At 36.6% G+C, this 23,406-nt stretch overlaps 1 protein-coding gene across 10 annotated transcripts in view; it reads right to left on the bottom strand.

The window, feature by feature from the left end:
- COL19A1 (collagen type XIX alpha 1 chain) overlaps window positions 1–23,406 on the bottom strand; it is a 188,179-nt gene that overhangs the window by 38,449 nt on the left and 126,324 nt on the right. For 9 of the 10 annotated variants that reach the window (XM_051777713.1, XM_051777716.1, XM_051777717.1 and 6 more), the window contains 14 exons: window positions 17,563–17,616; window positions 13,081–13,143; window positions 12,253–12,297; window positions 11,261–11,296; window positions 10,338–10,373; window positions 10,176–10,229; window positions 8,124–8,177; window positions 4,771–4,824; window positions 3,446–3,535; window positions 2,804–2,848; window positions 2,610–2,687; window positions 1,697–1,732; window positions 1,541–1,594; window positions 1,399–1,452 (listed from right to left, as the gene is read on the bottom strand). In XM_051777713.1, the coding sequence (XP_051633673.1) occupies window positions 1,399–1,452; window positions 1,541–1,594; window positions 1,697–1,732; window positions 2,610–2,687; window positions 2,804–2,848; window positions 3,446–3,535; window positions 4,771–4,824; window positions 8,124–8,177; window positions 10,176–10,229; window positions 10,338–10,373; window positions 11,261–11,296; window positions 12,253–12,297; window positions 13,081–13,143; window positions 17,563–17,616 (753 nt within the window). The remainder of the gene's footprint in view (window positions 1–1,398; window positions 1,453–1,540; window positions 1,595–1,696; window positions 1,733–2,609; window positions 2,688–2,803; window positions 2,849–3,445; window positions 3,536–4,770; window positions 4,825–8,123; window positions 8,178–10,175; window positions 10,230–10,337; window positions 10,374–11,260; window positions 11,297–12,252; window positions 12,298–13,080; window positions 13,144–17,562; window positions 17,617–23,406) is intronic. The other variant, XM_051777715.1, reaches the window with a different exon arrangement.

Genomic DNA, 23,406 nt, shown 5'->3' with positions numbered 1-23,406 from the left:
CTTGAAAAACAAAACGTAAGCACTTTTGTAGCATATTAGAAAAACTGCCAGATAATTGTAATGGGTTTAAAACATCAACTCAAGAGACACACTGCTGAACATACTTAACCATAAACATAGTTAAGAGTACACCACTAAGAGGGTAGCACCCCAAACTTTGAAAGCAGGCTGATGAGTTTTCTAGGGTGAGACATCACCACCTAACACAACCTAAGGACATAACTAGGTAAGGTGTGAAGTTCATCCTCTGCACAGAGGTAAACTGCATATAGACAGTATCACCTGCTCTTAAAAACCTGCAACAAGACTTTAAAACAACCACCACATGCTTTTCTTCCTTCCCCTTATGATGAAATTTTACAGCTAGTCAGGCTATTACAACGTTACTTGGTCTTCCTGCTGGACTAGAGAATTGCAATTTCCCCAGGCTCTCCTCTTTTCTAGCATTCTTATTTTAGCTGTTATATCATTTTATGGTACAGAACCCCAAAGCCTTAGTGTGGAAGGTGCCAATATCCAGCTGCAAGAGCACATGAGGTACAAGAGTAAGCCTACCATGTTTGTGCCATACAGCTCCACTGATCTCTATGTACGGCAAGTCCAGTCCAACTGCACACACACTTAAGAGTCATAACTCTGTGTGCCAAACTCTAAGTGTATGATATATAGCAGGATTTTGAAAATGTTAAAATGGCCTTAATTCTCCAGAATCACTCTTGCTTGCTACATCTTCCTTTAAAAAATGTTCCTTCCAAAGAGAAGAGTATTTCAAGACAGCAAAAGGCAATAATGCTCCTGTTAGTAAGTTTAATAATTTAGACCTGTCTATTTAATAGCAGCATCAAATATTTTACTTACATTTAGTTTACAATGCACTGTACCTCTAGATGTATTCTACTTATGGATTTTGTTTTTCCTTATTAAGCACTTCATACTCATCTGTGTCAAGTTAAATCTTGTTGACTTCAGATGGCCTTTGAATTTTGATTATATCTTCAAAAAGTAAGCAATCTTTCCCAGTCCAATTTCAGAGTTTTTATCTACTTACCCTAATAAAATTAAATCACTGACAAGAACTGAGCATGGGAAAGACCTCTCTTTCCAAGTTTGACAGTTCTGCTGATAGATATTCCGATCCACAATTTTTGATAAGCATCAACTACATGGCAAGTAATTCTAAGCATTTTTTGCTTGCTTACAAAAACATCATGAAGACAGTCTCAAAGTTTTATTGAGGCAAAGGTATGTAACATGACTGTTTTCCTGTCTTTCCCAAGAAAGTATTTCCACTTTGTCATTCATATCACCAGTTCTTCTAGACTTATTATGGTATTCACCTCCTTTAAATTTAAAATACTTGCACCAAAACAAATGCACAAACTTTCTCTCTATACGTACAGGATCACCTGGAGGGCCTGGTAGTCCCGGCTTTCCATCTCTTCCTGGAGTGCCCTAGAAACAAATGTAAAAATTGATGACCTTTAATCATTGATGAGGCACACATTACTTTTTGTTGCATATATAGAAAACTGTCACTTACATTAATACCAGGAGTACCTGGAGTTCCCGGTAACCCTGGCGGTCCCCTAGGGCCCTAAGAGCAGGAAAGGTAATTTAGGACATAAAAATACTTTTCCTGTAAAATTCTTAAATTAAATTAATGCTTTTTATATTAAAGACAAAACTTATACCCTACCTGCACACCTGCTGATCCAGTTGGACCTATAGGACCCTGCAAGAAAACTCCAAATAATCAGTAGTTACACTTTCTAGGATAAGGGAGATGAACTTCATTTAAAAATATTGAATGTGGGATATAGCTGCAGTTTTCATTGTGAGAAAGACTTGCTCTAAGGTTTGGCTTTAAATCCAAATGTAATTTTGTCAAAATTACAGAATTCAAGACTTTGCTAAGGCCCATTTTTAAGGGCAAGCAACTCAAAAAATTAATGATTTGTGGTGAAACTTGTTATTTAGCCAGGAGATTCCTAAGAAAAGCTAATGAGCAGTTGAATAAAAACAAATTAGATTATTTAGATATAAATGGATAATTTTTAAAATTCAGATTTGAAAATATTTTAACTGAAAAGATATTTTTAAGGATTATTTTAGATGAAGAACTCACTGTGAATATCTATTTACCTTTCACAAACATTTTCTCTCTATACCAGAGTACTGTCCATAAACTGGAATGTATCAGCTGATACAGTTCTTCAGTCTGGACTGAAGAGAGATTGTCTTATTCACTGGAGTAGAACTCATGTACCACCCAACATCTACACCATCAGTATCAGCAAAGTTTTTTACTGAAGACACTGCAGAGGGCTTTATTTAAAGGCAATAGAAAGAAAGAAACTTGGGAAACAAGCTGAATAACTGAAACAGTTATTGCTCTACAAGTTATTTAGTATGAATGCTTTAGATAGGCTGTATTAACTTGCTTCATGCTCGAACTTAAACCACACAGCAACGTGTGAAACAAGCTGGGAGTTGGGAGTCAAGTCAGAAGGGAGTTCACAGCATGGCTGTTTACTACACTTAGTTTGCTTACTGCAGTTTCACAGAGATGCACAGCGAGAAGCCCAAATTCTGGGCATTGGTATACTTACTGGTGATCCCTGAATGCCTATTCCAGGGGGCCCCATCTCCCCAGGTGCTCCCTGTACACCAGGTAGTCCTCTTTCTCCCTGTGAAAGGTATAAGGCTTTCCATTACAATAGGTCTGAAAATGCAAACTACCATTTTTAATTTTTTTTTTTTTATTTTTTACTTTTTTGAAACAGAAATAATCTATTTTGTATACCTTTGGTCCCCGTGGACCTGGGTTTCCAGGAACACCAGTGGGACCCTAAAAAGACCAAAACAAAACAAAAAACAAGAAAAAAACCAAATTATGTTTTAAAATCCAAGAGACTAGATGAATTTTATTGCCAAAATTAGTTATCCTTCAGAAATAAACTGTGAAAAATTTCCATGTCTTCCTTGTTAATACCACTGTCATTAGGAGTATGTGTGAGTCTTGTGCTATTTTCAGACTATATTTTAGTGCACTTATAATATGTATGCACTGTAATATATATTTCCATTTTGAAATTACATTAAAAAAACACTTGCTTTGTGGCTTTAAACTGAGAGTAGATGAGATATTAGAAAGAAATTCTTTACTATGAGGATGATGAGGCACTGGAACAGGTTGCCCACAGAAGCTGTGGCTACCCCATTCCTGGAAGTGTTCAAGGCCAGGTTGGATGGGGCTTTGAGCAATCTGGTCTAGAGGAAGGTGTCCCTACTGATGATAGTGGGTTGGGACCAGATGATCTTTAAGGTCCCTTCCAACCCAAACCATTCTATGATTCTATGGTTTCTTTCATCACACAGTGACAATTCTTTAACAGTTGCCCCCAAGAAATAAAGTCGGAAAAGCTTTTTCAGATTATGAGCTTACTGGTGTTCCAGGCAGACTTGGTCCAGGAGGCCCCATATCACCTTTTGGACCTGGATGTCCAGGTGGTCCCATAATCCCACCAGGGTCACCCTACAAAATAAATTTGAATTGCTAATTGAAATGTGAGAATTTCTCCTATAAAAAAACTGTAAATATTATCAAGTTTATTATTGAATGTATCAGTATTTGAGAATAAATAGAGAAGAAAAAAAAGCACTGATATTTTCCTTCAAGAAGTTACAGAAGAAGAGGAGGCATGGACTACACAACCATCAATTGTAACTAGCATTGTCTTGATTTTCCATGCTTACAATGCAACTGATCTACATTTTGTGGTCCCCAGGCCCCTCATACACAGGTTTTCATTAAACCCTGACAATTAATTCACAGCAACAGGTTTCCACCTGTTTCCACCAACTGCAATCTCTCCCCAGCTATCTACCACTAGTGCTAAACCCAGGGTCCTCACTGTACTCCTGTTTACACTTCTACTTCTTACATCAGTGCATGCAGTGCCTCTTGTTCCACACCTCTAACTCCTGCTGCTTACTCGGGCTTTATATTATGCTGTCCTTTTGTCTTTTGCATGCTCTTGCAACATTTCTGTGATTTTTTCTGAATCCACTACTTCTCATTTTATGAGGTGAGTAGATTTTTGTTCCAGTTATTTTCTTCTGTCTGTCTTCTAGCTCAATTTTTCAAACTATTAATGGATTTTATTAGTTTCTCTTGTACTCCACAATGTATAAATACCATAACACATCACATAGCTCAGAGCACACCTGTGTATCCTCTTTTCTCCCCTTCTCTACATTCAATACATACACACATACAATTTTTAGCTATTGCTGATGTATCTGAATTCTGACTAAGGGATTTGTACACAGTAAAATACAATGTCATAAAGAGACACAGCCTTGGTTTACATCTGAGACAGTGTAGTTGCCCCAGTGCTCTGCCAAGATGAATATGTCTGACTGTGAAGTGGGATTTTACACATTAGTCCAGGTAGGGCACTACATTGAAATGGGTTTCTGTAGTCAGGACCTGCACTGACATTTCTGCACTGCACAGATTCAATGTAAGGGTGCAGTGCAACCTTCTTGAAATATTACTTAAATTATAAATCTGAAGAGAAACTGGGTTGCCAAACTGGCCTGCAGCATCTTCAAGAAGCAGGCAGGAGGTTGCTGCTGGTACATTTCAAAATCAATTCATACAGCAGCCACACAGATGCACCACAAAAGGATGGAAGGTTACTTCTGAGGTTTTAATTTAATATGCTCTAACATATCAAGCTTAATTAAAAACACTTAAAAAAATACCTTGTCTCCTTTAACTCCTGGGTTTCCTGGTACCCCATGCTCTCCTGGTAAGCCCTGGAATTAATAAAAACATAACTGTACATTTTTATAGCTATTCCCTTAAAGGTTATTTAAAATTACAGACAAAAACTAGTTTACACTGGATTATTTATTATGCATTAGTATTGACACCAAATGTTAAAGAGTATAAGTTAATGAATGCTTTTTTAATTAAATATATGAATAATTTTTCTTTTAATTGAAATGTAATAATCAAGATTATTTTCTGGACCCTCTCAGGGCAGAGTGGCAGAGACTGAAAGGTTTATTTCTTCTATTTCAAAAGTCTTGAAAAATCAATATTTTTTTCAAAGAGGGCAGTAGCACATAAAACTTGAGTTTTAAATAAGTGTCTCATCTTTTCTCCCCATAAAGGTCTGCATGATTCCCTACACCAGTTAATTATTCAAATTGGTATCTTAAAAACTTCAATGAATTCCCACCCCTGCACATTATTTAATCCAAAAAATTCCTTTAAAATGCTTTAGATATTTAATGGACAGTCAAAATTTTTCAGCAAATAAAATATGTTCCACCCTTTCTTTTTCCTAAGTATTTTCATCTTTTACATTTTGATTTTAACTTCAGTATTTTTCCTTTTCTTTTTCATTGAGAATTTTTATAAATGCAGAGAAATAAAAAAGATTAAAACCTAAATAGAAACTATTTAAATAATAAGGAAGGCTTAATTGGGTTCTCTTATTATGCTGTAACAAATACAGAAAACTTTTTCCATGACCCTTCAATGTTATTCAATCATTTAGTCAAGAGTTTTATTAATACCAGTAATTTTCACAGTAAGAGATAAAATTGCCCAATCTGAAAAGTAAAATCCAAGTCTGAAACTTAAGCTGGACTAGAAAATGAACTTTCTAAGAAAAAGACAAAGAAACTCATATTGTTTTAATTTTTCTTCAGAGTGTAAAACACAGCTTTTTGAACACTGACATATGAAGGACGACAACATTTTCATGCCAGTAGTGAAGGTGCAAGAGCTGTGTGTTTCCTTTCTCTGCTTAATACAGACAGCTACTTGTTTCACCCAACCATACAAATTAAAAGCATAAGAAAGAAAAAAAGGTACCCTTATGAAGGACATTCTGCTTATACCAAGACCAAATCAGTATAAAAATATACGGAATTTTAAATTTACTGATTATGGATTAGACACCATGGTCTACTCTATCCCCAACTCTTCTACAATTCTTTTTTTTTCTTTTTTTGTTGGACAAAGCTTGAGAGATTTCTTAGGAAAAGACGTAAGTCTTACATGCTGGATGACTCATTGATGATGTAAGTGAAAGTAAAACAATTTTTAACCTTTCACAATTTTCATTATACCACATAAAATTGTTGCATATATTTGTTAATCCATAATGTTTAATCTTTAGAAGACAAAACAAAACAACAAGACTAGAGATAAACACATGTCTCTATAATATATTTAAATATGTTTTCACATATTAGAATTGTATGTACAAATATGAATCTTCAAGATCATCTGTATCTATGATCTACATACATTATATCCAGTATTTATCTGTTCAAAATGCCACTTGATCAAAGATCTATCAGAACAGCAGTTTCAAAAGCAGCAATTATGAACTCAAGTGGGATGGTGGTAACACAAGCAAGAGAGAAATGCAGTATATAGTTATCTTTCACAGTAGGACTGGAGATCTATACATAAATAGAAGCACACCAGATGAGGCTTACAAACTACTGTATAGATGATACGTACATTAGACACAATTGAAAAAATGTGTGCCTAAACTGAGTAGGAAAATCAGGTATAAAGAAATGGTCAGTAAGTAAGCCAGTAGAAAATAACTAACTGAAGATTTGAATACTAGTATTTCAATCCTCTGCCACGAGCTGAAGACGTTGTACTCCAGTTGTCACTTTGCTTACATACCTTAGACTTTTTACAGGTCAAAAATAAAAAGTCTGCCAGCTGTGTATCACTTAGAATGGTGTTCTAATATTAAAAAAGCACATGACATAAAAGTCTGTTCAAAACAAGAGTTCTCTTCAACAAAGTAGTCTCAGAGCATGCTTGGAAAGGCCCAAGACAAAATGCAACAACACCAGCACCTAGGTGCTTCTGTTGGTAGCTTCTGTTCTGCTAGGCTAAACCTAAGCTCTCCATTGCCTGCTTTTTTTGATCCAGTTCTTGGATCTACCACTCAAATCTCCAAAACGCTACTTAAAAGCCATTTTATGGTTTATGGAGGAAGGCAGGTGCAAGAACCAAGAAGACGGGGTAGGTGCCACTTGTTAGGTTATGTGACACCACAAATGTTGTGGACTGAAACCTAATTTCAGTTTATATGGGGGATTAGGCAGAACATAGGTGCCTGCACACCTAAAGAGGGATTGTGCTATAATTTGGAAGTGAGACAGGCAGCCACCTCCCCAGAAGAGGCTTCTGCTATATTACAGTGTTCAGTCAAATGCCCAGGGAACTTTCAAGTCTTGTGTAATGGTGCTTAATAGTTCAAGACATTTCCTAGAGACTCCAGACTGGATTAACATTTCACCCATGCTCTTCCTGCCCAGAGGCACAAGTGTTACAGGTGTTCTGGATCTTCAGGGAGGTGCCTACCAGTTTAAGAAATCTCAACCAGCCAGCAGACCCACTAGCCTGTTGCCCAGTGGCATAATGGTTATAGTTACACTAAAATGCCCATGAAGGATACCCTTATCACCTTGACAAACCCCAATCCATTGGCAGACCTGAATGTGGGACACTCAAAAGCATAATAACTACAGGAACATTGAGATTCTGCTGAGCCATATCACTGTTTGACATTCCCAACCCACCAGTTTTGCACTCAGACATAAAGGTTAAGGGCACACTGAATCTCTGGTGAGCCTTAGCCAGTTGTACCTGTGGCTGGTAACTGTGAGAAGCTGCACAACACAAACCAAGACAACTTGCTGCCCAACTGTCCTGGCCAAGCAACAATCTCCCTGCTGAAAATGGAGGTCAGGATATAATGCTAACATGGGAATGAGCAAGAGATAATCAGGAAGGGTAAAAGACCTCAATTCAGTGGTTCTTAAATAAACCCCAATATCCAGATCCACTTCAGGCTGTCAAATGGTGTCAGAAGCAGGATATAGATGGTTTATTGAAACTCGAGATTAAAGGCCTGTTGAGGGAGGCATTCCATCTGATTGTGCTTCAACCCATCATTGCTATAGTACCACCCACGAAAGGAGCACCTATTATAACTTCTGTGGTACTGTTCCACTGGCTAACTGTTCACACACCACACTGCTACAGCTTGGTGAAACTGCACAATACATACAACTTCTCCTGGCAGTCCCCTGGGTCCGACAGGTCCTGGAGGGCCTTGCAGTCCCTGTGAAATGATATAATACAGGGAAAAGTCAATACACTACTGTAATTTGGTGTAAAGCATACTTATATATAAATAGATTAAAACATCTGGCATTAAGAATTATCTTCCACATGAAGTAAGAAGTAGAGTTTGCTCATTCTCCCTTACTCTAATGTTCAATAAATCTTGGGGACTGATATGTACAAAACCCAAAGTATTTATACAAAGCAAATGCAAATCAATACCAAGGCAATACCTAAAGGGTCAGACAGAATAAAAGAATAAATCAAGATTTCAAGAATCATTTTTAAGACAACAGCTTTGTGGATTCTATAACTACATCCATTATCATTGGGCTTTCTTTTGATGTTCTAAAATTTGAGTATTATCATATATAACATGAATAGTGTTAGGTGGAGGTTACATTTTAACAGTTTCCAATTCTACCTTTCTTTGATACAAGGCATCATGAGAGACTCTCAAGAACATTTGTGCTTCAGCTACTTTCCTCACAGAATCACACAATCACAGAATGAGTAAGATTGGAAGGCATCACAGTGGGTCATCTGGTCCAACCTCCCTGCTCAAGCAGGGTCATCCTAGAGCACATGGCACACTTTCTTGAGTATCTCCAGAGAGGGACACCCCACAACCTCTCTGGCAATCTTGTTCCAGTCCTTGGTCACCCACATAGTAAAGAAATTCTTTCTCATACTCAGGTGGAGCTTCCTGTGCATCAGTTCCTGCCCATTGCCTCTTGTCCTGTTGGTTGGCACCACCAAGAAGAGCCTGGATATATCCTTTTGACACCCTCCCTTCAGATACTTATACAAATTGATGAAGTCCCCTCTCAGTCATCTCTTCTCGAGGCCAAACAGGCCCAGCTCCCTTAGCCTTTCCTTGTAAGAAAGATGCTCCAGTCTCTTATTCATCTTTGTTGCCCTCCACTGGACGCATTCCAGGAGCTCCATGTCTCTCTTGTAGAGAGACTGACTAGCCCAGAACTGGGCACAGCGCTCCAGATTTGCCTCACTGTGGCTGAGTAGAGGGGCAGGATTACCTCCCTTGACCTGCTGACAAGGCTGTTCCTAATGCACCCCAGGATACCATTGTCCTTCTTGGCCACAAGGGCACACTGCTGGATCATGGACAGCTTGTTGTCTGCCAGGAGGACCCCCAGGTCCTTCTCTGCAGAGCTGCTTTCCTGCAGGTCAGCCTCCAGCCTGTATCTGTACATGGGGTTCTTCCTTCCCCAGGTGCAGGACCCTGACTTCGCCTTTGTTGAGTATCAGACAGTTCTTCTCTACCCACCTCTCCAACCTTTTGAGATCCTTGTGAAGAGCTGCACAGCACCTTGGGGCATCAACTGCTCCTCCCAGCTTCGTGTCATCAGCAAACTTGCTGAGGAGGCAGCTACCCCTTCATCAAAGTCATTGATGAATAAGTTAAACAATACTGGGCCCAGTATTGAACCTTGGGAGACACCACTAGTGAGAGGCCTCCAACTACACCCTGTGCTACTGATCATGACCTTCTGGGATCTGCTGTTCAGCCAGCTCTCAATCCACCTCACTGTCCAGCACACAGTTCTGGAGTTTGCCTATGAGGATAGACTCAAAGCAAGGCAATGACTGGTTTGACATCACCTACAGTCTCATAAGATTAAACAGAGGAACAGTAGTAGTGGCAGTGGTTACTCCTTGCCTCACTGATGGATAAAGAGAATACACCCAGCTACCAGTGGATTTGTAATTGCAAAATGGGTGCTCATAATCTCGAGTGACCAAATAACATTTGAGCTTTGCTTAAATATTCCTGAATGATGCTGAGATCAACATAACTTTATGTAAAATGCAAATCTTATGTAAAATAGCCATAATCCAAGCACAAACTTTTGACATAAACTATTTGCATTCTCTGTCCTTTAATACTAGCTAAGGAGTTGATAGAATTCAGTCCTCTTATAAAACAGCATAGAACGCACTTGCTGTTAATAACACAAAAATACCTCTCACCTACCTTTGATCCTGGATTTCCGATAAGACCAGGTGGTCCAGGGTCTCCCACTTCACCCTAATGACATTGTTTGAGAAAACAAAAAAATCCAAGGTTACTGTTATATCTTCCAGTATCAGCTATGTGTATCAGCAATGTATGTAGTGTGCACAAGTCAGAAAATACCTTATTTCCTTTCGATCCCTGCATTCCAGTCTCTCCCTGAAAACATTAGATAAAACCATAAGAAGTTAAAACTTAAACTAAGATCAGCTAAGAGTTTAATATGCTACTTAAAATATTGTAACACAGTTTGCAAACTTAAATATTGAGAAAGCATTAAAGAATTTCTGATTTTTTTTCTGCAAACTCTGAAAGGCATTCCTCTTTCAAACTAATTTTTTTTTTCAGGTTTTCCTAATGTTTTAAAGAAAAACATGTTTGAAAATACTACATTTGCATAAGAGCTTTTCCAGACAAAAGCCTATTCTTCACAATAAAATTTCTTCTGGTACACAATATTCATCTCCAAACCCACACATTATTGCAGTAAGGCTTATTTTGGTTATTATAACATGTAAATCACAAAAATCTAAGCAACCTTGAGTTGTGTACTAAAAAACATAACTAGCTTTTGTCAAATGTCATAAGAGGGGACAATAATTACTTAAAAATAAGTAACATAGGTAAACAGAATGAGAGTTCTAAAAATACGCCCCAAAATAACAAAGAAGTTATGCACACATAAAATGACTATATCAAATCTGCCTGATGTTAAATGCCACACTAAGGGCATAAAAATAATACAGTTCAGGCCACAAAAAAATTTGTGAAATAACTGAAAGAAAGAACCTCCGCATACAATAAAAAAAAGGTGTGTGCTTTAAACTCAGTTCATGGACTGTACCAACAACAGAAATGGTGAAGAACTGTGCATCTCTGGTTTTTATTTATAACCTGTGTAAGACAGGAGACAAAATATATGCTATCCCACATAATCCCTGAATCTAATGAACATGTACAAAGACGAGGAATTACAGCATGAATATAGTATGGAAATAATCTTGAATGTAAATTATTCACATCAGTTCAAAACATGCTATACTTACTGGATCTCCCTTGTCCCCTTTTTCAGAAGGCTCTCCCTAAGGAAACACAGGGAAGAGGTTAACACAGTTTTTTTTTTAAATAGTAAATAGTTCATATGCCTGGTTTTGTTGAAGAGTCCTTGAAAAATGTTGCATTTTTTTAAACTTATATACAGTACAAATATATGGACTACAAAAGTTTACTTGAAGGATGATGTTGATTTAATGCCAAGACCATGGCAGGTGTTGTCCTTTCAAGCAGGAGTACAAGGGAGGGTCAGGAACGTGAACTAAAGACAGTGATAATGCATCCAAAACTGAAAAATTCCCAAACACAAGTGCTCTATAGCACACAAAATCATAAATCTGTGATATCAACAGAGTAAAAAAATGTTTCTGCTTGTATGAAAACTATTTGTATAGAAAGATATGACCAAAGAAACCAACTGGAAGCCTAACAGCTGAATAGCAAAATGCCTAATAATCAGTAGATGAAGAACTGGGTATACAGATGAAGAACACATTCCTAGAAAAGCAAAATATACACCTGTTCCCCAGTAATGCTCCACTTTCCCCCCCAGTCATTCTGGAAAATTTATTCTCAAACTAAAAGACACTAAATTAGAAGGTTTATTTCTAAATTTTAATAATTTAAAGACTTCTGTTTTCTCATAAAGATATTGAAGATCACATTCATAACCTGAAAAAATGTGAATGGTGCCTAATTCATGAGTCAGTCTCTGGTCATAAACTTATATAAACAATTTTAAACTAGTATTCAGTGAAAGTCTGAATGTGTTTAAAACTAAGGACTTTGTGAACTGCTAGAACAGGGAAATTTACTTGCATATATAAATACCCACACAAGAAGGTGCTTGAATAACGACAACTTTTCCTATGCCCAAATACATTTTCTTGATCTCTTGTATATTTTCCAAGATTTCACTAATAATCAGTATATTTAGTTAACTTCTAGCATAACACACGAGCACAGAAGTAAGGAATTAACTTACCTTTTCTCCTTTCGCGCCTGTCATTCCCAATTCTCCTTTCTGACCCTTTTAACAAAATTAATTAATTTTAAAATCTTTTATATTCTGACAAATGCAGATAAACCTCTCCCCTTCTTTACCTGTACTTTGTTCTATGTAAGCCACATCTTAACCATTATTGCAATGGAAATCAAGCTTTAAACGTGTGCAAATGAATTTAAATGACTGTATTCTATAGCAGATCTGCAGGCTTCTCCCTAAAAAATGTTGTTAATTCTGTGACATATCCAGAGCACTTGTCCCTTCTCTTACAAGTTTGGAACACACGCAATTGTTAAAAATCATTCCACTGTTTACACAGGACAGATGACTATAAACAACATACTGTCATATGGTGTGGATTCAGAATTTGACTTCCATGCAATATTTAGAGACTGTCTGTAAGTATTCTTGGTATAGAAAGTCCTATTGTTACAGAGAAACTGTTTTAAATATTTGTGATTTACTATTCAAAATATTTTTCAAATTTCAACTTTTTCAGAGTCTTTTCCACATAGCAGGCAGGTCAGCTCATTTGACTTCTCAGACAGCATTATGGAAACCACACACAGTCCTTTCAGCATTTTTCCTTTCTGTTTATACTAGAGGACAAAGGATCACGTGCTGCTCCTGCAGGATAGCACGATGAGCTGGATATTGGACTACACAGTTCAAAGTGCCAATCATCTCTAAAATCTATTCCTTCAAAGCCTGTTGTGATAAATCAAATAAAAGATACTATGTTAAGTGTGGTAGAGACAGGTTAGACAGGCACTGTGAAATTTCTCCAAGTTCATGCCAAATGCTTACAACATCTCCCTTCTGGCCTTTAAGTCCAGGAGTCCCAAGTACTTCTAGTAGTCTTGTATCACTCTGGAAAGAAATATTATTACAAAGATCAAAAAGCAGAAAATGTCACCATTCACTTACAGTAACAATTTATTTACCATAACAATTTCTTGTAATTTACCAGTATGTAAATTCAGAAGTCCTAATGTATTACTAGAAAGGGATAACAAATGCCTATGCAGTACAGCTAGGTAATGTATTTGAGCAACCAGCCAGACTAGCAGAACAGGAACAAAAGCATAAAAGGGAAATGTCTTTGTAGAACATTGCTGCGCAAATATGTGACTTTTTTAAAAAAACTCAATGCAAAGTGCATATTTTTATGCTCATTGTTACGGTACATTCCTCAAGTATGTTAAAAAAGAATAAAACCCACTTCTCTCCTATGAAAAAACCACAAGCTTTTTACTTTTGAGCAGCATGAAATGCAAAAGAATGTAGAACTAATTTAAGTCTACTACAGTAGTGAGCCAGAAGGAGTGGGAATAAACATGGTCAACAGGCTCCTCACATTGCTCCTCAAAGAAAATAGACAGATTTAAGGACCAGAGGTTCAGGTTGTATATGTGCTCAGGTGTTTACTGCACTGCATTTATTTACTCTTCTCTACAAGGTAAAGACATAATAAAATACAAAGCAAATTATTTCCTTTTCACAAAGCCAGACTCAGACTACCTATGGGGAATGTGTTTTCTTTTAATGACAGTGGGAAAAGAAACAACAACAACAACAACAAAAAAGACCCTGAAAAATGAGCACCCATCTAGACCCAAGGAATCTAAGCCCTAGAACATGTATCACCCTTAGCAGGCCATATTCCAGTTTCCATACTGCTAAAATAGAGAAACATTATGATGAATAAAAGTGCCATTTGCACTCTGCTAATATTTTCAGAAGTAGGTAACTGAATATAAACTGAATAAAATCAGTTTAATAAAATCATTATTATTTTAGAAATGCTAGTGTTATGGTGGATTTTCTTAGGTATTTAGGGTTTGTAAACACTGTTGGTACACTAATTATCAAAATCAGCTTCAGAGCCAGAGGCAGATACCCAGATAAAGGAACCTGAGTATTGCTGATAAGTAGTTGACTACCATTGGACTGAGCAGAATCAGGTGCCTGTTATAATGAGTACACTATAAATTATGATTTATACTTAGTTGTGCATTTCTTATGCATACATGGAGGAAAAAAAAAAGAGGCTATTAGACTAAATAACTGCTTCTATGGTCTTTGCATGTTTATAGGTAATTTGTTCCTTACAACAAAATTTAAGTAAAATACAATAAAGCAAAAAAAATTTTAGAAAATTAATAATTAATTATTCCAGAATAATCTAAAATTACTGTGAACTGTAATTATTCTAAAACATTTATTGGAAAGACTGTGATACGGTTTCAATTCCTTTGTGTTTTGGTTTCATTTTTATTTTTATGTGTTGTAGAACATTTTAGATTCAACTGATGTTTAGAAGCAAGTTTGACTAAAGTGACCTTCTATTTATGTGTGGGAAACTGATAAGTAAAAAAGATGACAGAGGCCCTGAAAGCCCAGGCAAAGGATGATAACAGAGGCCTGAGAGTAAACAAACTCAAATCATGAGGCATTGTTTATCAATCGCTGAAGGAATGTAACCTGCAGTACAGGATAGAACTAGTCTCTTGGCAAAAAGAAGAGAAAACAAATGCATGTATTGAATACATGCAAAGTACCTTGTTTACGCTGAAAGCACAAAAGACATAACAAGAAGGAACATAAAAATAGCCACATGCCTTGCAAGAACAGGCACAAAGGAGGAATGAGGGAAGAAAGGCTCCGGCACTGTCTCCCAACCCATTAAGGATCAATGCTACTACTTATCCTCAGCAGGTTCCCCTCACCTTCATTAAAGAAAGATTGCTGATCTTGGTTTGCTGTTCATCACAATTTGCTGCTGCGATCAGCAATTGTATTTATAGTGCTCTCTTTCACTGTATACATGGATCAAGTATATTATGCTTTTAAAGACTTGCACTCCAGCCTCCTAGCACAATAAAGTGATTGATACTGAGCTAGAAGAACCTTGGTTGCAACAGATTATTTAATTACATTATGCAAAACCAACTACTTCTTGATATCATACAGAACTCAGAAGAACAGCAAATAATCTGCTAAGAAACAGAGAAATTAGAGGAAAAAAAAGAGACATTATTAATTATGATGGGTCTTAAGAGTCACCACATTTCTTGGTAGAAGTTTCTCATGCTTCCTGAAAATATCAACACAAAGAAGCCAACTAACATCCTCAGGGAGAAAAAAAAAGGTATTACGACATCTATAGCAACCAAAATGTGGTCACAATATGAACACTTTTAAACACCAAACTGAAAGAAGACCTTATGAGATCCTTAAGAACATTCATAAAGTGATGGAAAATGACAAGATCATTTCCTGTGCTGTGAGGAATCTCAAAAATCTCAGGGTATCACTCAAATATCATTTTACCAATGCAAATTACTGAGGTAATTATATACTGGAATTATATACTGGAAATGCAAAAAATTGTTTGGTGCCTCCAAGGTGCAGTGGACAAAATCAGCTCTTGACATACTATATAATAGTGTGGGGGGAGAAAGGGAAGTTACTGGTGCATACATCTGCTTGAATCAATGGCAAAGCAGAGAAGCTGTCCTTGTCTTTGATGACTTTTTGTCTTGTCCTTGATGGAAACATCCTACTCCCATCATAAAATGTATAGGAACTAATATGTTTGCTGAAGCAGTTAGAGACTTATTTTGACTCTAGGAGGTTCTGAACACATAGTTACAGAAATGTTGCCTATTTAGAACCTGTTGCTTGAATCAGAAAGCCATCTCCTCTTTCACCAGGAATCAAACAGCATTTCCTTGTTGAACAGTTAATTGCTTGTGATAGAGTCATTAAAGTCTTCAAACTAGACAGCTGAAGGAAGAAAAGTTGTTAAGGTGTACAGGATTTAAAAGACAATTAACTTATAGACACCTAGCAGCTGGTCTAGCTTTTTTTCCAGAATATTGTTAATTAGGAAATATAAGCCACCTTACAAACACTTAGAGCCTTACAGTGATAAGAAAAAAAATTATTTTTTTTTTGAGACATCTGCTTATCAGTTCCAGAAGGTCGCCACTGCTTGTATTTCCTCTTGCAAAATTACCTTAAAGGTACTATCAGGATAAAACAAATTCATAGTGCAGAGGTCGGGAATGAGTTACAATAAATATGGTACTGATAGAGGAAACAGGGCTGGTATCAGCAAAAGCTCTTTGGTGGAAAAAATTAACTGGTAAGAAAACCAAAGGTGTAAAATGAAAATATAGAAAACTTCAACACATACATTTGAAATGGCAAACCAAAACCAGAAACTAAGTCTCCAGGCATGAAAATGCCCCATGTTTAATTCCTAATGCATGTTTCTAAGGTGATAACTGATTTGAAATGAATTAAATATCAGAAATAACAGAGAAATCACTTCAGCGATAAAAACAACTGAAAAGATATATTTGACATGAACTTAGCTCCAAAATATCTATTCAAGAAAAGATTTCAGTACTTGTCTAGAAATGTTGTATAGGAGAATATCCTGAATTCACCTGCTCTTCATAGTTATACATTCTAATATTTAAAGAAATATTAGATGGATGTCTTCCAGGCTTGACCTTCATGACTTAAGGTGTGATACACACATTAGCCTTTATATTGAACAAATATTGCTGTAGTAGTGTTTCATAAGTCTTTGAATTAAATAGAATTTTCTGATCAGATAAGTTAACTACTCTAGCATCAATTAAGCAAACTTCTGTGATCTCTCAATGATGGTTTCTTACAACGGCAGACACTACAACTTTGAAATTTCTGTAGTATGTATTTCAAAGCTCTGTCATGTGGAACACCATCCTATCCAATTTTAACTTTTTTTTTCTATTAAGTGGTTTTAGCTGCAGGTGGTTTTGTAATTAAGACTATTTTTATGAGTCTATAATACAAACATAAGGACAGTTCTCATGGATTGCTAGCAGATCTTTTAAAAATTATGCCTTGTCTTTCTGTTTTACTTTTAGAATCATGACAGAGCAGGTCAAGAAAGTAATGTCAAGTACAACTTAGAGCAATTAGTTTTAGAAGTGGGGAGCTGGTGCTTCCCGCTAACAGTTCCACGGTCCACCCACCTGCTTTTTGAGTTACACCAGTCAAAAAATCAGTGAGTAGAAGATGGATGGGAGGCAAGACAGTAAGACAGATGACACAGTAGGTATGCGACTGGAGTGTGGCCTGAGCTTGTAAAGGGATGCAGAGAGAAGACAGAAGGAACTACCTTTTGGATTAATTTGGAATGTGGTTTGCAGGGATCAAAACTATAGTCATTTCTACCTTAGATACTTCTTAGTCATAAACCCACACAGATACTATATCAAATCTCCATACCTCATTATAATGTTTGTTCAATGAATCCAGAATTCCTTCTAGTCCAGAAGGACCCTATATGGAAAAATATGTATCAAAAGGTCATTTTAATTGAACTAAGTTTATGTTTGCATATCTTTATTCTAAGAGCAGTGAGGACGTAAAAGAGTTTATACTTTTGTTTGGTCATATAGTAAATTATTTTCTGTAACTTCATTATATCTTTTTATCAGGCATAGGGGAGAAGGAAAGTCAGTTTCTAAATCTCTGAATTTTGGAAACTAGCAACTTATTTTGAAGTGAATTGGTCTGTCAGAGAAGGCAGTAGTGACATTCATATTGATTTTAATACAAATCCCTTCTGGTATGAGCAACATCTTTGTTCCGCAGCATTTTAAAACTCTTTCCGTTAAGTCAAAGAATAGGGTCTGATGTAGAAGCAGCTCCTAGTGCTTCTGCCACACAATCCAGGAAGAATTTTAAATCTGTACCTGCCACCAACCTCAACATGTTAGATATTATTTGTACCTAAAATAATTCTTGACGAAATGAAAAGCCATTGTACGTCACAGTTTTGAAAACCAGACATAACCTCGAACATCCCCATCCCCGAACTGCCTCATGACTAAGACAGTCAAGGAGAACTTCAGGCATTTGGATTGTATTCCTGACTATGCCACAGCTTTTGTGTTACCAGAGATAAACAACCTCTGGTTTTAGTATTTATGTTTTCAAAAATTGACATATATTTAATAATTTTATCTTTCCATCATTCTTTCTATAATAAAACTATAACACCATATTTAAACAAGTGTACAACAGAAAATATTTTTATTCTAGACTTTTTTCCTAAACTGTAGTCTCTTTCATTCCTTCCGCACTGTTCCACTCCTTTAATATAGTTGCACAATCCACTCTGAAGTCTCTACAGACAAAAAACCCCAAAACAGTAGCATTGGTTTGCAAGTGAAGAAGCAATCAAATTAACAGCAATTGAAAAATTATTGTACAAGCAGTTTCTAGCTTTCGCTTGAGAATTTTGCACATCTGCCACTTTGAAGCTCACTTGAGCAGGATTTCCTTTCTCTTTTTTAATATCAAGTCGTGTAATTGAGAGAAGTGAAGCTCACAGAGAGCACAGTTGTATGAATAAGAAAAGAACTGAAAAAGTGTCCTGATTGTTTTCTGAAATTACGAACAGGTTTCAGATGTTATTTCTATAGACAAGGCAGGAATAGAAACACTGGTGCTTACAGGGAAATAGCTCCAAACTGTGAAATTACAGGGGTTTACAATATATTTCCCTCCCTTTACTTTTATAGTTCATCTGCATTTCTCTATAGATGAGACTGCCGAAAAAGTCTACCCAATCTCACAGTCCATGCAGTAAAATGTGTAACAAGTAAATTGCATCAGTTGCATTTCAAAAATAGGCCATTTTGGAGAACACAGCCTGCAAGTGACTCAGTGTAATCACTTTGTCCTTTTATTTCATATTGGTGCCTGACCCTTAAAATAAGATACTGTTTTTCTGATTATTACAATGCAAAACATTGTGAAACTCATCAGTGCAGATGTGCAGTATTGTATAACTTTTCCAAGTTATTTCCAAGAGCAAATGGAAAGAATGATGAAGGCATGATGTCTGCCACAATAGCATAGATGAAATAAATTATATTTTGATATGGATGTAAAAACTTAATGCACAGAAACAAGTAATATGACCAATCCTTGCCAGCCATTCCCATCCACCATGTAAGCATTTCCAATACTCTTCTAAAAAGAAGCTGAAAGTCCAGGAAAACCAGAAATGCTACTGACAATTTTCACTTACCATTGTTTTGATTTTCTGCTTATTGTAATTAAATGATAACATTCACTCCCTTTCAAAACATTGGTAGAGGAATGACAGTATTTCCTGAGGCAGAGGAAATGAAATTTCCAAGGCGAACTGCTGGCTAGTTAAGATAACTAATTTTGTGGCAATGACATACGTATTGAATCATGAGACCAAAAGCATATGTAATTAAATGAAGAAATTCAAGTGAAATTTTCTACCGAATCACATGCAACGCAAATAAAATTTTAATTTAAGACTTTAACACAAAGCTAATCTTCCAAGGAAAAATACTTGAGAAGACAAAAGTTATGAAATTCAGCCCCTTGAAAAAGTATGATGAACTGAATGATGAGCTTCAAGGGCTAATGGCAATCATGAAATAAATCTATTAAATCTATTGATTGGAAACAATAGCTCTGGACGTGTTGGTTTAAGAGAATGAATAAATGTGATTATAGTTTACTAGCCTGTGATTCTTTTCCACCTCTGCAACAGATAGCTTTGACAAGATGGCACCTAGCCAAAACAGGTAGTCCTCATGTTTCCTACCTTTAAAAACTAGTGCTGATAACACTTCACTTCTGCCAAACAACAACACTGGGCAGAAATCATACTCAGACTCACCTCAAAGAATGGTGTTATACTGGTGGAAGTCTGTAGCACAACTCTAGCTTAGCACTCTTTTTATTTTAAAAACAAGCTGATGTCCCACTAAAATGGGAGCTCTTGAGAAATGGAATTCCTCCAGTCATAACAGTTCCAGTAGAGACAGAGAAAATTAGGGCAGAGAAGATAAAGTTAGCCCTTTATGGGAAAACAAGTAAAACTCCTTTTTCTGTCCTCTCTCCCATCTATGTAAATAGAAATACCTGCTGATTCATTGAAAAGTAAAAATAAATAAATAAAATCCCAACCTCCCAAAAAAATCCAACTTCAAAACCTCCCACAACTGACCATAATATGTAAAACAGTGCCTAACATCAGGCAGCTATCTTCTACGTAGAACAGAAAAATAAATTATCTCCTCTTAATAAAACTCTACACAAAATGAGGCAGATAGTAATTCTACAACCCAAGACCAGAAAAGCACTTTGCCTAAATGAAGACTGCAAAATTTGGCCTTTCCACCCTGAGGCTGAGAATGCATAAATACTAAGTTCAAATACATTCCACACGTTACTGTGCAGGTGACTGAGCACTGGAACAGATTGATCAGAGATGTTGTGGAGTTTCCCTCACTGGAGACATGCAAGAACCATCTGGACTCAATCCTGTGCAAAATGCTCTAAGAACACTCTGCTCGAGCAGGGAGGTTGTCACATAACCCACAGTGGTCCCTTCTAATCCTGCTCATTCTGTGATTCTGTCATTTGCTTTTAAGTAGTGAGAAAAAAAAGAAAAGAAGTGTGGTAACTAGATAACCATTATACATAATTCAAAACAAGCTACAGTCTGCTGGGAACCCTTTCTGTGTTCATAAGTCCTGTAGTCTTTTTATTAGCAGCTATGGCAGAAGAGAGCAATCAGCGCAGTTCTGCAATCTGATCAAAATACTGTACTTAAAACCTCACAGCATCCTATTATTATTTCTTTTTGTTTCGTAAAATCAGCATTTCAATTTCAGGGAAGAGCCATGCTGAGCAGGATAACAGCACGTGAAAGACTCTTTTTCAGAAGACTCTAGAAGAAAATGGAAGCAAGCAAATATATAAAATACATTTGAAGGGTACAGAGGTTTTGATTTCACAATCACAATTTTCACAATGTTTCCAAGACTGAAGCAAACAGTGTATTTGACAGGTTTAAACTGCTATCTAGGCTCTTTCAAAGTGGAGAAAGGGCCAAAAAGCACTAGAGGGAGCTGCTGCTTAACTTAAACCGTCTGGATTTCTGACTTCAGCACAAATTGCTACCTGCTGGAGTGAGAGTTATGTGAGCACACATCTCAGCTCTCCTGTACCGAAATAACAGAACAGTACATCAGACAGCAAGGATGCATACCAGGAATTCTGAAAAGGAAGGGGAATAAAAGAACACTTTAAAAGTCTATAATATTTAATAGACTTTAAACAAATACTCAAAAGGGGAACAGACCTGGGTAGGTTTACAAAAATATTTTTATAACTGATAATAAAACTCCTCATTGACTCCTTGGCTTTTGTGAGCACAGGATTTGCTCCAAAGGGGAAAAAAATACATAAAAGAGAGGATAAGGGGAAAATGACACAAAAGAAAGGATACCTGGAAGAAATTGCATAGGAAGTCCCATTTTAACTGAGTAGTTTAATTACCAGTTGCCAATCAATCTACGTTTCTGACACCAACACAGGTTTTTAACCAAAGATGTGCAGATGATGTTAAGGGACTAGAAATTCACTACAAGCACCAATTTTACTGAAAAAAAAATCCCCAGCAATTAGGTTAGGAAAAAAAAAAAGATTAGATACTTAGAAAAGGTTAGAAAAGTCTTCAATTCTGCCATGCGACAAGTAGATTTTTGACTATTAGAATGTGTCCTTATAACGCTGTCATGTGAAAGCACAGCATGTATGCTGGCTGCAATTTTTGTAACTTTCAGTTTTCTTTAATTTTACTACCAATTTTTTCCACACAAATCCCTATCTGCACACACTGTTATTAGGACTGTCCTTTAAAATAAATCCCCTGAGTACTGTATCCTGTCCGCCAACTTCTTCCTGAAAGAGGTAGAACTTTCCTTCTCACAGGTTTTGGGTTTCTTTTTTTTTTTTTTTTGGTCATTACTAAGCACCTGGATGTTTTAATAACTAAATTAAATATTTAACATCATGGCACAAACTGATAAATAAATTAGGTAAATTTATTAATTTCAAGCACACAGTGTGTGCTTTAGCTACCCTGATAATTAATGACCAAATCTCCTTTTTCTCAAATACAAATTTCATATGCTTTTGAAGCATCAACCAAACCTCAAACTTGTTTATCCTGGAGAGTCTAATTTTCACATGTTCAGTCAATCTGTTAACCATTTTGTATCCTGTGTATGCCAAACTTATGACAACCAGCATCCTGCAGGTATGACAGTTCTGTTGCTCTTTGGAAAGGCCAAAGTAAAGGCACATCCATGTGCATGAAGAAGTCGTTTACTATTAGTAGAAAAGGGGTAAAGGGAAGCACAATATAGCACAATTGAATATGGTCTGAGCCTTCAAGAAGAGAGGGGGAATGATGGATTGTGTTGAAGGTTTTTTTGGTATGTACAAGCTGTGGCACTTCAAACATGGTAATACTGCCAATGCACATTAGTGGGCATTCCTGCTTTTAGAGTATGCCTTTTCTATGCTCTGTATTCTCAGTCTTGGAAGAAGAACACAAGATGATGATATAGGTGTACCCAAAGCAAGGAGTGCATCAAGATAGTTATACCAGAAACAAGTACTTTTAACCAATATTTAGGCCATGACTGCTTGAGGAATGCTTTTCTGGTGCGTAGTACTAGGCTACAGTACTCATACGGAGTTCCTTGTATGGATGTTGCCATGCTGACAAAGTTGAGTTTCCTATTTGCTGTAAGAAAATCTGAAGTATATCTCAGTTATAGAAGCGCAATTTAGCTTCCACTCAAGATTTTTAGTATATCTGTCAAGGATCATAAATCTTCACAAGCCTGACCTGCCAGCAAATCTATGATGGCAGAAATCTGTAATGGAGAAAAACCTTTTCACCAGCTCATGAAAAGCTAAGTAGATTAGGTCTAACATTGACCTCTGCTATGGTTTGCTTTTTTATCCTTTAAAGGTTATTTTTGGCATTTGTATTAAGAAAGATTCTGCATCGCTCCTTTTCTCCTGTTCGGCCTCCTGCAGTCTGCAGGAACATTTCAGCATTCTGAAGTCCCAACTGTGCAAGAGACTAATTTTTATCTATGTAGTTTTATGCAGGATAAACGAATTTCATCATCAACTCCTCATTCTGAACACATTTTGCAAGGAAAGAGTATTTATAAAATGTATGCACTTTTTGTTTTAGATGAGGCTGGATGAAAC

The sequence above is a fragment of the Manacus candei genome, unplaced genomic scaffold (genome assembly GCF_025592945.1).
Source record: "Manacus candei isolate 608988 ecotype Guabito, Panama unplaced genomic scaffold, ASM2559294v1 h1tg000011l, whole genome shotgun sequence".
NCBI classification, from domain to species: domain Eukaryota; kingdom Metazoa; phylum Chordata; class Aves; order Passeriformes; family Pipridae; genus Manacus; species Manacus candei.
The sequence above is the reverse complement of the archived record's forward strand: the minus strand, read 5'-3'. Positions and strand labels throughout refer to the sequence as shown.